The sequence below is a fragment of the Phaenicophaeus curvirostris genome, chromosome 14, assembly GCF_032191515.1.
Source record: "Phaenicophaeus curvirostris isolate KB17595 chromosome 14, BPBGC_Pcur_1.0, whole genome shotgun sequence".
Classification (NCBI taxonomy): domain Eukaryota; kingdom Metazoa; phylum Chordata; class Aves; order Cuculiformes; family Cuculidae; genus Phaenicophaeus; species Phaenicophaeus curvirostris.
Genome location: NC_091405.1, coordinates 19,703,285 through 19,721,303, shown reverse-complemented (window position 1 = coordinate 19,721,303; position 18,019 = coordinate 19,703,285). Strand labels below are relative to the sequence as shown.

Here is an 18,019-nt window from a genome sequence, read left to right as displayed (position 1 = left end):
AGTGTTAATTGTTTGTGTATGGTTAAAACGGGTGCTGCTGGGAACCTGGCTGCAACTGAGCTTGATTACAGCCTTTGCCTGAGTACAGGTACTGCCACAGCTGTAATTGTGGAAGTACATAAAGAAAGAGCAGCTGTGCAGGTGTTTTGGTCTTTCCCTGCATTGTGAGTCAAATGATGACTGTCAGATCAGCAAAACTGAAAAAGAGTGGTCAGGCAGGATGTTTTCCTTCCTCTTTTGTTCTTCTTTGACTGGCCTGACATCTAAGCATAAAGTGAGGTGATTTTTCTGATGGTAGATCAATAAAACAGGCTGTTTTAATAGACAGGTTTTTAAACCTTAATTTCAGTTCTTGTTTGAAAAGTAGAAACCCTTCTAGGAGGCGGAAGCACGTGCTGGCTTGAGCTTTACATCAGCTGGGCAGTTTTGCCATCTCCATAACTGAGAAATTCCCCTCATTTATTGTGAGTAATTGTAATGCAGAAAGCACGGTACTGTAACATATCCGCAAACAATGAAAGCAGCTCTGCTGGACACTGATCTGGCTCAAATCTTTTATTCTTACATATTTAACATTTTTCAAGTACTAAAGTGTTGCAAAAATAATACACCAGTATGAACATAACAATGTAGATAAAGTATAAATGTGTGCCGGACTCGCTGAATCTCCTTCAACCAGGCATGCAAAACCAGCCTGGTACGGATTAAATATCCTGTTCAGTGACTTCCTCTGCTGGAACAACTTCCAAAAGCATCTGAAGGTGCATAGTGATGGGCTCTGAGGAAAAAAGGTTTTGTTTGAGGTTTTAGGAGAACAGGATTTCTGTTTGGGCTTGCACTGCTGTTTTAAGTGAGACAATTGTCCTTGTGAGAACCCGTCTGTGTTCTGTATCCATAGTGCAAACTTAAATAAAAACAACATTAAGATCCAAGTGACAGCATTCCGGGGTTTCTAAACTTGCTCTTTCTGCAATTATGTGATCCCTTAGAATATTTAATAACCCTGAGATAATCGGAGTTTCTCTTGAGGCTGTGCAAAATCACTTCATAAACGGTCACTCTAGGTTTCTGCAGCTCTCGCTTCACTTGGCAGCATTTCAATTATTTTTGATCTTAATGCTGTTAATGTTTTCTTTTAAGTGCAGTAAAACAGATAACCAGGGCTAAAAGGACCACGGTTTGTGGCATAAGAACATCTGTCTGCTAACCCTCAGTTAATGGTGAAAGCAACGACTTGAAATACAGACAATTGGAAAACTGACTTTACAGATAAAGCCGTTGTGTTTCTTTGTGGTGCTGTAGTTGTGTTGCCTTTCTGCGCATTAAGTTTGTTTTTCCTGAAGTCAGACATTCCCTTTTTTGCAGGAAGGAGTAAAATATTATGTGTTAAAGCCCCTCGCTGTGTGTCTGCAGAACACCTTCCCTGCAGACCTGCTCATGCAACTGAGCTCTTTATGGTCATTAATGCGAAGCTCAGCAGCGCTCTGGGATTTACTTACCTGATATTTTTTGGGGCCAGTCAAATTTAAAATGAACAAAAAGTACGTAAACGATAAGTCCGCTCAAAATAAATAGAACGCAGTACAGATAAGGCAGCTCGGGCGCACTGATGATGGGGGCCAGCACCAGTAACACGGCGACCAGCAGCACTATGACTGGGATGACGATGGGTACCTGCAGGATACAGACGAGGAGGGTTCTGCCTGTGGCTGTTGTGTGAATATCCACGTACTCGGGGTGAGTTCGTGTTTCAGTGTGGGTGGGAGCTGAGGAAAAGCCACGTGAAATGCTGATCTTACCCTGATGGGTCTCTGGAGTTCCTTCCTTGTAAACCTCATAACAATGAGCCCAAGTATGGTTGCACCATAAAATATCCACACCGCGAAGCTGAAATAGTTGATGAGTGTGTTGATGTCACCAGGGATAATGTAAATAATAGCGATGATCCCCTGAAAGAAAGCCAAAAATTAGCAGAGTCTATAAATAAAGCTGAATTGTACTGGTATGTCAATGTTGGAGTGTTCAGAGTGCCACCTGTGGGTGCTTTTGCTCAGATGTTGGGTGTCGGTGCCTTGAGCGTCCTCATCCTGCCAGGCTGTGTTCATTCTTGTGTGCAATCTCAATTCCATTTTACGTCCAAAGACTTAAAATGCAATCGTATTGAGCTGTTCTGATGTTGACTGCATATCGTGCAGGAAGTGAAGATGCTAAATTTTTAGGTTATTTAAGTTACTGGCAGTTGACAGAGCAATATTGAGTTTATCTTGTTTTACCCTGAAGATAAGAGGAATTGGTAAAAGGAAAGATAGTAGAGATTTATTTTAAAATGCATTTACTGAGTAGAAACTTTTGCTTGAGATGCAGGTTTCAATTTACTGAGCTGAATATTTGAATTGAGATGCTTCAGGCATCCCCTGAAATCAAGGATTTGCCTAATACTAGTAACTTGTTTAATTTTTAAATTTGTTTTCATGCTGTAGATTCTTGATTTTAAAGTCCAGTTCTGGAATGACACCATTCAAATTGAGAAGTTGGGAGGTTTTGTATGTACTCTTATTTCCCCATATAGCAGTTTTCATGTCTAGATGATCGGAGACCTCTGTCGGGGTGGCTGGGAGGGATTGGGACAGCCTGTGTTACTGGGGACTCCTGCTGCTAATTTTTCTTTCTTTAGACAACAAACTTACGTAAAATATAATGGCAGGTGCTGGCGTCAGGCGCTTAATGCTGATGTACGAGAGCAGCTTTAGCATGTGCCCTTCCCGGCCTGCCACATAGACCAGTCTGTGAAACAAAACCAAGGCAGTCGGTTAGCCGGGGGGCCCTGAAATCCACGGCTCCTCGGGAGGTTTTGTGGTGTGGCTGCAGCTGACGGCAGCTCTGTCAGCACCTCCTCTGTGCAGGGGGGGGTTAACAAATATCGCAGTACACGGGAATAAGGGACATAACTGGTGTTAAAACAGTGAGTGCGAAACTCATTTCAGACTCAGCCTGCATGTTTAATTTGAAATCTTCTAAACAAATGTAGCTGCTGTCTCCCTTTTTAATTTTTTTTCAATTTTTATTTGCCTCATATCAAAAAGCTGCTTTAAGAGCCTTCTGTCAAAAAATGGGTCTTTACAGCCATATTGTACCCTGGTGGATTTGAACTTTAAAATATTTTTAAATCATTAAGGGAAGAAAAACTGCTAGGCAGGAATAGGTTTTCTTTCCAATTCCTGTCTTTCATCACTGTTGAACTCGTGTTCTTATCGGTAGTGTTTTTAGCTGGTTAATTCTTAGATTAAACTTGATAAGAGGTGAAAAAAAAAAAAACAACCAACTTTTGTGCTCTACCTGCTTTGAATGAAAAATAGAGACACCTCATTTTCTCATTTTTCAACCCTGCACAGCTACAGCTGCTTGATGAGGATTAAACAACAGAGCTTGGGCTGCAGGTGCTTTTCAATCACATCGTGTACATCTGGATCAGAAGGATGCCTGTATCTTGGTGTGTCGGTACATCCAGGTGTAGGTGATTTTTTCTATCCTTTAAAGACTTCAATTCAAATTATTTGGGAAAGGAGCTTACCTGCCTGCAGTAAAACAGGTCCCATTGGCAGATCCAATTGTAGAAAATACCACAAAGAGAGGAACTATCCAGGAGGCCGGATAAAGGACTCTGTCTCCAAATGTCTGGGATAGGGGATGAAAAGGAATCGGTTTTGTCATTCTATTGCTTGGTCTATTCAGCAACGTTGGAGCCTCCTTAGAAGTACAGTAAGTGGGTGTCTAAGGTGTGTGACCAATAAAACATGTGCTGTGGCTTTTGTGTAGTTATTAAAGAAGAGCTTGAGTGATTAATGAGCCACTCTTCCCAGCACCGAGTGCTGCTGTGGTGGGGTTTGGCAGGCGGCATCTGTAGGAACAGCAGGAGACAGATGTAAAATGCACAGAAATTGAAGTTCTGTCACAGAATAAGTTCTGCTTGTTTTGGGTTTTCAGTAGGGGGTGGGTGACTTCTTTTTAATAAGTCAAGCATAAAGAGTTCTGGTTTGGCACAAGTGTAACCTCAGTGTTGTTTCTTTGTCCAGACATAGGACACTCATTGGTGCCAAGCAAGAACTCTGCTTGCTCTGTACAGACCTCTCTGCACCGCGCTCTCCTCACGCTCTTTGCTGCGCGGCCCTTGTGCTGCTCAGCAGCAGATGGAGGGTGTTCAGGCTGAGCTCAGCACTCGCCGATGTGTGTGGCTTGGGCTGTAAGGATAGGGCACGTTTAAAGAGGCTCTTAAATGAGGTACGACTTGATTTACATGGTGCTGGACCTCTTGGTGCACACAAGGTGCTGAAATGCACCAAAGTGACATTGTAAGATTTTATTTGTTAACGTTTTTAAGTATTTCTGCCTTAGCGTCCTTTGCTGCGCTACGCTGCCTTTCACACGCTGTCACTACTGCTTGGTTTCCCCAAAACCTAACACTAGGAACAATTGCTGTGTGACCTCTCAGCAGTTGTTCCGGAGACGTATCCCCCAGGAAAACTACCGACTGGAATTGAAAGGATGTTAAGATTTTAGAAATGTCTCTAATTATCATCTTTGCTTTTCTCTGCAGTAGCATAGCTTGTAATACTGTGAAAAGGAGATTTCTTAGTCTTGTTAAGGAAAAAACTGAGATGAAGGAGGAAGTGAATTGTGACCTCCTTGCCGTATCCAGAATGACACCACCTGGATCATGTCCTTGTTTCTCCGAAATACGGGAAACGCTAGAAAGGGCAAAGCAGGTGTTATATTTCCTTCCATCTCTTTGCTGCTTATGGGAAAGTCCCTCTCTGAGCTGCAGCACTTACAAAGTGCTAGGTCTGCATGGCTTTCGCCCTTTGCTGTCTCCCTTGGGATACAACAGAAGGGCCGTTCGGGCATTACTGACTTAACTTTGGGATTAGGAACCGACAGTAGTTGTGGGGGAAAGGTGATGCTGCCAGCCTAGACTGAATTTAATGGTATCTTAGGGAAAACTGGAGGCTCCTTTTGCTCCTGACTGGTGCACACAGCCTTCCTCAGATGCGCTATGACAAAAGAAAGCGGCTTACCACAGCAACTGCCTGGGACTGCAGGAGTTCTGTTGAAGTCATTACGGTGAAATAGGAAATGTTTATCAGAACGTAACAAACTGTAACCAAGGGGATTCCAATAATTATAGATAGCGGGAGGTTTCTAAAGAATGCAAAAGTAAGACCCCATCAGCATTGCTTTGTCACTGGTAGAGCTGTCACAGTCAACTGTGGATTCTTACTTTTCCCACACGCTCTGTAGGTGTATTTACATTTCTATGGCAGAGCTGTGGAAATCAGGATTTTAAAAAAGGAAAAGAATAAAACTATGCAAGCTTATGAAGGCTTGAATAACCATTGCGTTTAAAAACAAACCAACATATTCACCTGCTTGTGCAGAAATAGTAAGCATTTGATTTTTGTTAGAAAAACAACTTTCTGACATAGTTTTACCTGTAAGGATTTTTAAGTTCTTCTGTGATGTAATTGAGCTGATTCCTGGAAGGAAAAGCATTCATTTAATGTCATTAACAGCCAGGTGTTAAAACACTAAGATATTCCCAACCAGTTAAAGGCTGTGAAACTGTAACCATTAAGGCTAGTAATGATCTCTTACCATCCATCGTACGCCCAGAGTCCGTTATAGAATGCCAGGCTGATGGAGCTCACCGAGATCGTACTGTCCTTGAAAGAGTCTTTAAAGTTTTCTGTTTTTCCTGCAAACAAGATGTAGATACCAATCAGTGTGGAAATTAATTCCTTTAATCCCCACCTGATGAAGATGCGTTCCACCCTCTGTTCTGCCATCTGAAGCATCTCACTGTCTAAATCAATGTGTACCTGTCGCGTTTCCCGCCCTGGCCTTCTCTAAAGGAAAATACCATCATTCCCCAGAGATCTGAGATCAAAGGGAGCCGCCTTGTCCTGCTGCTCCTGTCAGTGGAAAGCTAAAATAATTGCGACAAGTAAATGACGTCTAATTACCTTGTGCAAGGAGAACAATCCCACTGACAATGATGATTGTGACAATGATCATTTTGGCAGCGGTGAGGAAATTCTGGAGGTAGCTTCCCAGCTTCACACTCAAGGAATTCACCAGGGTGATCACCACTGGAAAATAAATTCAGATTTCTACATTCCATTTGTCAGAATTTAAAGAAAAATTCCTTCTTCAACCTCCCTCCCCTTATGTGCTGTACTGCTTTTTCCTCTTGCTTTTTATATATTCATATGGCGTTTTAACGTACTATGTTTGGATAACATTTAAAATCATGAGGATAAGGTTTTCTGATTTTTATGTTGTACCTCTAACAAAAATATGTATTGAAGTTGCACAGCATTCTGATACAGAAATAACACCTCCATAATTAAATTTTCATTCTGTTTCTGATATAAATGAGCACTTGTTCCACAGCTCTATCTTAGTAAAGAGAAAAAGAAACTTAGACTAGGAAAAAAAACATCTTTTGGACCGATGCTTTTGATATGTTGTTGGCTTAGCTGTTGCGGGAGGGACTCCCTGCACTGCGTTCCAGAGTTTTCCATTTTTTTGAGTGTGTTTGTTGATGGGCCAACAGGAATTGCTGTGCAGCTATGGATCCTGTTTCCTGACACGTGTGAACTTACCAATGGCAGCTGCCGCCAGGCACTTGATGACAACTTGGGGTGGATCGCAGCCGGGATAAAAAGGAGCTGATGCATATTCTGCAAAACTGAGACAAATGATGGCGAAGGAGCTGGGTTTTGTGACAATCAGGCTTGTCCAAGAAAACAGAAACGCTGGGATTGGGCCAAATGCCTCCATCAGGTAAGGATATTCCCCCCCGGATTTTGTGATCATTGTACCAAGCTCAGCAAAACAAAGTGCACCTGAAAAACAAGAAAAGCCTTTATTACTGGTTGAGTTCATCTGCTTCTGGAGCCAGGGCTGGGTAGAGCGATGTCACTTTATTAGGTAGAAAAGGTAAGGAAATGGGTGTCTGCAGGGCATCATTGCTCTCTTCGTGTTCTGTACATTTCACTGTCTATGCAAAATTAAATTCTAATCACTTGTGAGCATTTGGACAAAGCAGACTGAAACAAATAAGTTACAGTCCAGAATTTACTGCTGTTTGTGTTCAAGTACAAATACTCTGATTTCATGTTGGATTTCTGTTGAAGAAACCAATGCTCTAAGAAGCCCCTCAGGGGCAGCGGGACTGGCTGCCCGGCCTTTGGGGACATGGAAAAACAGTTCTGAAGCAAAATGTCTACTTTAAAACCCAGCACCACCTCTAGAGCCATCGCTGTAGCTGGCATCTCCGTGGAGGCTCTTCTCTGCTGGGTACCTGACTCAGTGCCCAAAGAATCCTTTTTTTGTTTCATAGGTGCTTAGCGCTCAGTTTTCAGATAATGGAATTAATTTACACAAGTAAAGGAAGAGCAGAATTGCCCCTCATTGCCAGCAAATGCGACTGAAACAGAGAAGTATTCTCTTTATTAGTCAGTGAGTGAAGTATTAGAACTAGAACTTCCTTTCAAAATGAACTGAAAATGCGCTTTACCGTTTAAAAAACTTTACATTTTAACAGCACGTACTTTAAATTTCTGTCTGAGTGCAGCTACACTCGGGAATGAGTTGATTTTGAATCAGGAAATGATTGATTTGGGTCGAGATGCTGTTAGCTGGTTTGTGAAATGAGAGCAGGAAGCTGAAGCAGGACAGAGATTTATGGGAGGATTCACGTTCTTTGTCAACTCACTTACCTAACGTTGCAAGAACTCCGCAGGCTGCCCAGGTGGTCAAACAAGGACCCACCGCTCCAACGTTGGCAAGAACGGATTTAGGAGAAACAAAGATCCCTGAGCCAATAATTGTGCCAACGATCATACAGATTCCACTGATGAGGCCCACCTTGAAAGTAAACGAGGCACTTTGGTAAAGCCATCTCTAATAATTCAATCCTTACTCCTCAGTATAATACAGTTACAGGAGTTGTCGTTACCGACTTAATTTTTCACATTTTCCCCTTAGTTCTGGCTAGTTTAATTAAACATCGGTATTTTTCCAGTCATCAACCTAAAACCATGTAAAGAATCTTCTCCCAGGTCACTTAAAAAGGAATTCTCCTCCCTCCAGAGTGCAAATTGCACAGTTGTTTTCTAAAGCATCCTTAACTTTCCAGAGGAGACAAATTTTCCCTTGTCTGTCTTTATCTACGTTTTTGCTGTAAACACTAAGGAGCTTTCAGAAAACAGTGAGCTGCACAACCCACTTCAGCCTCTCAGAAGTACAGGTGGAAAGAACCGGTAAAGGTTATGAAGGGTCTCACTTGATCAAGTTATCAGATAGAAAAATAATTCAAAGACTTTAATTACATATCCTTACTTATTGATTGCATTTATATCACATCTATTTAAGCAGTAATTAGCAGTATCCTAAAATGTAAGCCAACCCCACTGGTATTAGTTAATACCCCAAAGTACTAGCTCATCACTGCTGAACTGGGCTGCAGGTGCAGGTTTCCCTCCCTCTGCCCCTCGCATGCACGCGGATGGAAGGGGGAAACAAAAAAGTTTTGCCTCCTTTTGCAGGTTCGTTGTTTGGGGTTCGTGGCTCTGAATGGATTCCCCATCCTCTTCTCCAGTGTCCTCTCCTTTTCTTTTCCTCAAGCTTTTTTCACCCATTTGGTTTCCTCGCTGGAATCTCTAAGGAAATAAAAACCCAAATATCAGTCCAGCCCGAGTGTTTCACTGATGGAGGTGGGTCTGAAGTAGCGTAGGTAACCAGTGCCAGAAACCATACGCATGCACACTGCCCTCCAGGCACAGGATTTCATCCACCTACCCGCTCTGAGGTTCTGTGCATCCCTCTGCCTCTCCCCATACCCACCTGGCAGTGAACGTCTCCCTCTGCTCTCTCAGCTTACCTGTGGTTGAGAGGATGATGTCTCTGACTGGAACAATCTCTCTTTCACAGCTGGCCCCTCCTTGCAACTCCTCCAGAGTTCCAGGCAGATCTAATCCTTCTCCCCAAGGCTGGCCCGTGTGCTTATAGGGGACACCTTCCTGATCTCCTTAACTGGGGCCTTGTCTCAGTTCCTCGGAGATGCAACTACCTGCTAACCCAGTGGTGTCTGCGGTGCTGCTCTAATTAGCAGCTCTTTGCCTCAAGGTGAATGTCTTGCACCAAATTAGAATGTAAACAGATTGTGAACACTTTGCTTGTTCCCCCTAGTACTGGAATAAAACAGAACCTGAGATGTGAAGGAAATTGCTCAGGCAACGAGGTCTCCCCTCAGCCTCCTCTTCTCCAGGCTAAACAGCTCCAGGTCCCTCAGCTGCTCCCAGAACCCCTGGGCTCCAGACCCTTCCCCAGCTCTGTTCCCCTTCTCTGGATGCTCTGCAGCCCCTCAAAGTCCTTTTTCTAGTGAGCGGCCCAAAGCTGAACCCCCAGGATTTGAGGTGCAGCCTCACCAGTGCTGAGGATAGGGGCACAACCATTGCCTTATAGCAATTCCTACTCTCACTTACCTGATCGTATTCGTCTGGTGTGAATTGGGTCCAAGAATCTCTGTATCGTGTGTTTCTCTTTCTCCCGTTAGATTCACCAGCTGGTCAGCCCGCAATGTGCGTCCATGGCTGAAAGCAGAACGCGCAGAAGCAGCAGCAGCTTAAGTACAGAGGTTATAAACGGTAATCATTAAACCCATTCTCAGCCAAGAAGCTTTGAGATAAGAACCACAGGTAAACCAATAGTCCAATTAGTTTATCTTTAAGGGAAAAAAAGCTTTTGTTCTATTGTGGGAATGTTTGTCCAGTACCTAAGGAGTGTATTCCATAGTGAGAGTGAGCTATGATTTGGAGAGTCTGATTAGATGTATTTATACAGAGCAATTTCTAATTTAGAAATGCTTTAGAAAGATAACCTTGAGTGATTGTCTTTTTATGGGTGCATTAAAAACGCCTGTCCAGATGTTAGTTGCATCCTAAAAAAACAGTTGATGTTTTTATCTCGGGAAGGTAGAGAAGTATGAACAGAAATGTTTCCTGTGTTTCTCACAGGTGAGCAATCGCCTCACTTGCAGCTCCAATAAAGTTTTGGGGTTTGTAAAAGTTTAAAAATCTGGCTTCAGTGAAAAAATGCCGTTCTCTATTTCTCTCCAGTTGTGTATGCAGGAAAAGACATCTTGTTATCCTGAGGTATTGCTTCCTTCCTTCCGGCTGGCCATCCCAAACATTCCTGAGAAAGCCCTGAACTGGGGTTCATTGTTTGGGGTTCATTGTTCTGGTGATGGGGTTGTGCAGCTCCTTTCCTCTACATCCAAACCAATAGGCCCTGATCAACCTGCTCTGACTTGAGCTAATATTCAGCTTTTAACAGTAGATTTAGCTGAAAAAAAGCTGCAGTGGTGTTAAGTCACCTCTGTGAGATTTGTTATCAGGCGAAGACAACACCTCCTGAACGATAAGGTCACAGGGCTGGAAATAAGACCAAGGTGTTGGACCCAGGTATGGACACAGCTGTAGCCTCGCATGGTCTGACAGTTGCTTCCCTTCAACCTCTTGTTAGCACGTTCAGGCCTGAGCAAGAGGAATTTGCTGCTTGGTGATGCTGGTGCAAATGTGTCACTACCACTGGCCTCTAAGAGAAGGCCCGGGCTGACACGGGTTGATGTTTGCGGTGCTGCGAGGGGCTCTCTCCGTGGCCGGGACTGCCCAGTAACAGCAGGGATGGAAACAGCCAAAGCTCTGGCGTTTGGACCGTGTCTTACTTTTTCCTTTGGTTTTTTTGTTTCTCTGTTTCTCACTGAGATAAGGTTAAGCCTCAAGAGAAGCTCTTCTATTCTTCTCATTCAAAAACTGCCTTCTGTACAAGAATAGGACAAAAGTGCTTTTTTTCCCTACGGATAAAGAGAATAGAGCGAGTTAATATTAGTCTTGCTAAAAGCCTATGAAAAGCCAGATGCTAACATCTTATTCCTTCTTCTGCGTCATTTACAAGGACTTTAAAGTATTTTTCACGGTAATTGTGATATTGGGTTAGATAAAATTTTAATGTCCATCAATTGCAGATATCTCCTTCGGGATCTGATATTACGTAAAGTACTCCTGTGTTCCTTGTAGCTGATAATTTGGAAATTAAGATTTAGAATCTTCTAATTTTTTTAATGTTTCTCCTGACATGCTATAGAGACAACTGGAATAGTGAACATGGAAAGAAAAAAGAAGGCGGAAATCACATTGCAGGGCTGAATTTTTATCCCTGAAAATAAAGCAGACACACCTTTCACATCCTTGCTACCCTGGAATCTCGAGACCAACAAAGCAAAGATTAAAAGAAAACTGAGTGTGCCCTCTTCAGCTCCATATAAAGTAAAGTTTTGCTTAGGAATTTTTTATCTATGTAGATGATCTTTGCATTCCTGTGTGGATGGATGTTCTGCACAGCTTGTGATGGTCTCCGATGTCTCTTCTTTCTGCATCAAACCTACACGCTCATCTGTTTATTCAGGTACTGTCAAAGCAGCACTGAAAATACCTTGCAACCAGTCTCTTTAGTCAGCCTGGAATGTGTATTTGGAATATTCCCACCTTTCAATAGGTGTCTGAAATCCCTGCCCCTGATGTGACCTTACCGAGCCTATGTTTGCTTATAGAAATGGAAAAGTATCTGCATTTATTGTCTGGTTTTGGCTTAGGGGTTAATCTTGAGATGCTATAACCTTGTTAAAGGTCTCACAAGTTTACCAGCAATCCTTCTTTTCCTCAACCATTTAAGGAAAAGATAAACATTGAGTTCAAGGATTCCACTGGGATTTTCTTCACACACAAGGGAAATGGCATTTTACAGCCATGGGAAAAGACTCCTTCCCTCTCAAATGTGTACACAGATGAGATCAAAGAGTTCAAATTCCAAGGGGCTGCAGCAGCAAACACACTGTTGGCTAGTCCTGGCTCAACAGCGTAGTTTGAACCTTTTCAAATGCTATTTGCCAATTAAATCGTAAAAAGTAATTTTCAACTTTAATTCGGGATATAGCAAGGGCACAGCGTATAAACACCCCATTTATTGTCATTAGTCACTAATAGTAAAGGTTAATGTTTGTTAGGCTTGGTATTTACTGCTTGCAGTAATGCACCAGTTCTGCTTTGACTAACACTTGTGCAAATGGTGAGGATGGTTCAAACCTGCAGGTTTTGGTTGGAGCTTAGCACTACCTCTAATGGGAACTTTCCTTTTGAGCCGTGCTACCTAACAGGGAACTTAATTTTCATGGGAGGACCTGTCTGCTTGCACTTGCTCCGAATCCTGCCACTAACAGATGTGCCGTAGGAGGAGGTCTCAGTATTGTCGGCCCTAAATGTATTTTAATTTGCGTCTGAGTAGTTGCAGGCGTCCTGAAGTGGAAGAGGAGAAAGGTGGCTTTTTTTCTAGCTGTATGGATGCCGGGTTGTGCGACTGGATTGTCAGGTCTTCAAGTCTTGTCAGTAGGAAAGACCAGGCGACTCTGGAGCTCCTAAGGAGATGGTTTTGAAATACCTGCATTTTTCCCTCCCCGAGTTCCTGGTTACAGTGTGGTTTGTGCTGCCCCTACGACAAGTAAGGCTGTTCAAAAGATCTTTGCTGAGGGTTTTGCACTGAGCCTGCCTGCATAGTGCACGTTTTTCAGTCAGACGCAGATGCGCCGTGTGTTGTGGGGTTTTTTTAAGCACAGCTGGTCAGAGACTCCTTGTAAGCTTGTAAATGCCACCCTTCTATCCCCAAGATCACAAAAATCAAGGAGTCTTTACTTCAAGATATTCTAAAGGAGTTTTGGTGGCCTCTGAAGAAAATTAGAAGTGTCCCTGCGAACGGCAGGCAGGTGGAACTGGTTGATCTCTAAGGTCTCTTCCAACCCAAACTATTCAGTGATTCTGTGAATTGTTTTTTTTCAGAGCCAAAGTTTTTAAATGTTTCAAAGCTGGATTGAAATTAGCGATTTCTCCAATACATATCTAGCTCCACTTCTGTTTGAGGAACAGCACCTGGCTTTGATCTCTCTTTTGAGTCCAAAATTCATCAGTTTCCCTGGTGTTTCCTCGAGGAGGCATTACCAGGTGGTAACAGCCAAATAATTTCTTGAGAATAGTGTCCATAGTTAATACAGGCAAAGTAATGTGATTAAAAGTCTCATGAAGCTCCGGGTTTTAAGGTACAGTTTCCTTCAATACCTCCGTACTAACCAAGCTCTTTTATTTGATTATGCACAATTCCAACATATTCACACTTGAGCGTGTTTGGAACTTGTTTCAAAATACAAGGTGATGATTTACTCGGAAGAGTGCAGTTAATTCTTCATTTCAGCACTTTAAAGATGCATAAAAGTTGTTACCTTTGCACATAGGAAGAGCGTTCTGCTGCGTGTGTCTGTGTCGTGCGGCAGTGCCGGGCAGACACGGCTGTGGCACTGGAACCTAAAGGAATGACTTGCAGCGAGCATGAATTTATCAGTAATTCTGTCCAGAAAAACTGGTTTGATTTCTCAAAGTAATAAGCCAAGAGGCTAGGGAAGAAACAGTAAAATAAATAGAACAATTTTGGGAGGGCTTTTATTGGTGACTTTCTCTGTACTTGCACCAGTAAACTGCGGCAGCAAGGTCTAAAGAGATATATTTAAAAATGCAACCTGAACTAGAGTAGATGAATTAATTGAATCACTTCAGCAGGGAGCAGCAGCGACTCAGTGTCAGGCTGGAAAAGGCTTGTTCTGTGGGAGCGTGTCCTGGGCCTGCTCTGTTTGGTGGTTGTGTTTGTTGCCACTAATGGAAAACACTCTGAATGTATGAATTTGTGATCAAAAGTACAAAGCAGGGGTGATGTCCTAAGAGAGTGGCTGGGGAAGGGCTAAACATAGTGCCCAGAGAATCACAGACTGGTTTGGGTTGAAAGGGAGCTTAAAACCCATCCAGTTCCATCCCCCTGCCGTGGGCAGAGACACCTCTCAGGGCAGGATTAGGAGGATTCCTTCATTACATATTTTTAATAAGAGCTCCAGCCAGCATCTGCCAGCAGTGGCCCAGTAAATCTGCCTATATGGGAATTTTCCCACCATCCTAGATTTTCTGTAAGGTGCTCAGAGCTGCAGCAAGCCTGGGAGAGAAGTCAGAACAAATGCACCAGCTTCACAGACATAACAGGATCACGAAAAGCTTTTGTGGTTCCTTAGTTATTGTGTGTAGAAGACATCCTGCAAGCTTTGCATTCCTGCTTATCTGGCCAGAAGAGAGAGAGCAGCAGACCTTTGTTTGCCTCTCCGATTGCTGCGGGAGGGCCAGGTTTTGAAGGTTCTCAATATCCTTGTAACGTCACAAGCACATAGTAGCACTTCAGGTAAGGATTTCTGCATGGACCTGTGTGACCTAAGCTCAGTAGCCTCTCGCTCTTGGATTCTGGATTGCAGAAGACAGTTGTTTCACAGCTCAAGTTGCACCTTTGGTATTTTTTCCTGATGCTATTTTCTTCCATGAACTTCATCCCATTACTTAATGTGGCTTGGCTCAAAGGTTACTTGAAGTAATTTATTTTCATCCTTGGTGTTAACAGAGGAGTGAAGAATGATTACAAGCTTTATTTCTCCCTTGGTTTTCACCCACTTGGGAGAGATCTGTAACGCTGTGTTTCCCGAGGGTTCCCAACACAGAGGATCTGGCAACGTGTGCTGTGGGATCGTTTGCTGTCTCATGGTCCTGTTTGTCCCAGGACTCAGTTCTGGCGCTGTTCATATCTGCGAAGTGTGCCCTATTCTAAAGAGGAGCTCGGTGTGCTGGGAGCTGATGGCTTTGATCTTAAAGACCGTTTAATGATTTAAGATGCTGTCACAATCTCTGTTCAGAAGGATCACAAACTGTGAAAACTTCTCTGACAACTGAAGCTTTAAATATTAAGTTTGAACAAGAGCGGAACTCCTGCTACTCCTGAAAATGATTGTGGTTACAGTTCATGGATCTTAAAGCAGGGTGACAGCAACCCCTAAGTCAAGAGTAGAGTCCTGTTGTTTAGGTGCTGTACAACATCAAAATCATCAAATATTGGTTGCTCCTCATTTGTTATCTTATCACCTATGCAGTTCAACATCATGAAAATACCCACTTCCTGTTGGTAGGGACGTGCAGGTTTATTCTCAACGGGCAGGAGCTCCTTTCCCTGTTTCTAGTCAGCTTCTGTATCAGAAAAAATTATCTGCAGTGATGGTAAAAAGGCTGCATCTGGTCCCTGGCGAGTGCAGTTCTGTGAATTACACCTCCCTTGGCCGAAGGTTTCTCTGACAGATGTGGGTTTCAAGTTAGGCTAATGCAGAACTGTTTATACTGGCTAAATACATGGAAGCTCTAGTTCTTGTGTCTGTGCTAAACAGTTCAAGTTAGAACTAGTTCTGTAGGCTTATAGAGCTATCCCTAGTACATTACTAAAGCGCAGGGTATAAGAAATAGTTTTCAACTAGTTTTTTCAGTGCTGTCTTGATCCCCTGTCCTTTTGATTGCGTTATTTTAGATTATATAGGCTAAAATATTGTTTTCATACTAAAAGCTGAGAAATAAGTGTGTGTGCTTCTGCTCAGGATTGCAAGATGATTAAAGTCCTGTCACCGTTGAGGAGAACTGGCAAGTATTTAGTAGTGTTCATTATGCTTGCACATAAGCACACGCAAACTGATGACATGGTAAAGGTGGAAAAATTCAGACTCATCTTTGTAGTGAAAGTAATGCACTTTCACCTTTGGTCTTGGACCAGAATTAATCCTTAATTAAACATTGGAGTGACTTAGATTGGTCTGTGTGACACTGTTCTCTTACAGCGGTGCGATACTGTTTTAAAGGGAAGAGTGTGTACCAGCAACAGTTTTTATTGCTCTGGCTCTCCCTGGTGTTTCGCACACAGTGGGATGCAGCTGTTTTCCCAGTCTGATTTGCCTGACACCCCTTGATTTAACCTGCCTCTTGTTCCTGCTCCTCTGCTCAAGTCAAGTGTGTTTCAGGAGCTCTGTGTGCGTCACTCTTATGTGATGGGAACGTGAAGTTTGGCCAGACTGCCCCGCGTGAGCATCTCCCTCCCTGGTTGCGCTGTGATGCTGTTCAAATGTTGTCTCTTTGGCGCTGCCTCTCTAGGGAATTAAGCTGCAATGAGAAATTTATCCCAGAGAGATTTATCCCTTCATTCAAAAGGACAGCTCTCGTGCTCGTGTGACAGCACATAGTTGCTAAAAATAAACAATAAAAAGCTTTGTTTTCCACATTCTAACCTGATTCTAACCTAAACCATTTAAACAAGAATATTTATACACGTAATGCCCGCCCTTTGTTTTTTTTAATCCTAAAGTCAGTGGTTTGCAGTAAACATTATTTCATGTACATTTTGCACATAGAAAGATACGAAAAACTGGTGGTTTAATGCAAGAGGAAAACCAGCCAGAGCCTAAGCTTTATCTTTCATCTGAAGGAGACTTAAGGGAAAACCAGTCCTTTTAGCTGTTCAGAAAGCAGAAAATCAGTTTCGCTCCTCACTGTCAGAAGGAATTGGAGAGAAGTACCTGGCTAATCATTAATTCTGTCTGTACAATACTTGACACCCCTGCAAATGTGTTTGCATTTGTTTATCTGAAACAATCCTGGATTTTACTGTCCAGGAATGTCAAATAGGCGACAGGTATCCAGGGATTTAAAATACCCTTTAACGGCATTTTTTGCTATGCAAAAATAAAGTTGTCCTGAGCCCTAAAAGGACTCTTTTATCCATGGAACATCGTGTTTTCTTGATTGTCATGCAAACTGAGTACGGATTATCTCCCAGGGATGTGATTAAATGTTAGCTCACTTAAAGTTTAACATAATGTTTTAATGATATGCAAATGAGAAAGCAAGTGTGGTGTTTCTGAAGGTAGAGTGTGGCTGCCAGGGTTCTGTCCTTTGGACCACGCGTTCAAATCCCCTCTGAAATGAGAACTGTGAGGATGGGAAGCAAGAGTGCAGCAGGGGAATTCTAAGACATTCAGTTTTGTGAAGTGGCAGAACACTTAAGCCAATACTGAGAGTTTTGAAAATCTCACTTCTCTTCCTAAGCCGTTACCAAAATGATAGTTTTTTCTTGTGAGGTTGTTTATCATAACACGTTCAAAAGGGCAATTAAAAAGAAAGGAGAAGAATATGGAAATGATTTAACATCTACTGTTCCAAGGTTGTGTTTGCATACTCTATTATCTTAAAAAAAAAAATGATATAAAATAGTTCATTTTCAAAACCTGCCTTCCAAAACATGGAAAGCAATGTGGGTAGGGCCGTGTGTGTTTGCTGTTCCTTTGGGATCACTATCAGCGTACGATTTGAGCTCGTATGGCGATGAGGGGAGTGTGCGTGTCTGTACGTGACTTGACCTTCCATTTCACATGCCTTTTCTCACATAGAATGCTGGCAGGAGACAGGCTCAGTACAGCCCAGCCCCTCCCTACCCTCCCCAAAAACCCAGTAACCCCCACCAGACACCTCCACCTATCACATTATTTAAGACTGTGGTTAAAAAGCACTTCTGATGTTTTGATTGTTACTGTGAGTCATCGAGTCCTGAAATAACCAAGTTGAAAAAGCCAGAAGGAAGGACTTGGAAGACGTACCTCTCGTTAACCCCAGATCACAGCGCTAGGTTTGTCAGAGTCCTGCTGCAGAACACTGAGGCTGATCCCGGTGACCTGGTGAGGGTGTTGCACTCATTTGATTCCCCGCAAAGGGAAGTCATTGAAGTACATGTTAAAATCCCACTGATGGTGAAACTCCTGTCTATTTGACTTGACTACCTTGGTGTTTTCCCTCATCAGGGTGGAAGTGGAGCGCACAATGATTTTGCACATGCTTTGAGAGTCATACTCTGTCTGTATTTGGTGATTTGGGGAGAATTTATTGAAATTCGTCCTTTTAATTAGAACACCTATGGTACAGGCATATGATTTACCATACTGGAGGCTTCCTGTCTTGCT

The 18,019-nt window shown here is 42.8% G+C and overlaps 1 protein-coding gene across 2 annotated transcripts; it reads right to left on the bottom strand.

Annotated features, from left to right (window-relative positions):
• Positions 1–572: 572 nt before the first annotated feature.
• SLC7A9 (solute carrier family 7 member 9) lies at positions 573–18,002 on the bottom strand. Of its 2 annotated transcripts, XM_069868654.1 has the most exons (14): positions 17,660–18,002; positions 9,546–9,653; positions 8,595–8,720; positions 7,779–7,926; positions 6,660–6,902; positions 6,018–6,143; positions 5,650–5,749; positions 5,487–5,531; positions 5,073–5,196; positions 3,572–3,675; positions 2,688–2,784; positions 1,800–1,949; positions 1,500–1,674; positions 573–778 (listed from the first exon to the last, which is right to left on the bottom strand). In XM_069868654.1, exons 3-14 carry the CDS (start codon positions 8,697–8,699, stop codon positions 705–707), a joined length of 1,491 nt encoding a protein of 496 aa, XP_069724755.1. In that variant the 5' UTR covers positions 8,700–8,720; positions 9,546–9,653; positions 17,660–18,002; the 3' UTR covers positions 573–704. The 2 variants fall into 2 exon arrangements, with proteins under 2 accessions (XP_069724755.1, XP_069724756.1); XM_069868655.1 differs by lacking the exons at positions 3,572–3,675; positions 5,073–5,196.
• Positions 18,003–18,019: the final 17 nt, after the last annotated feature.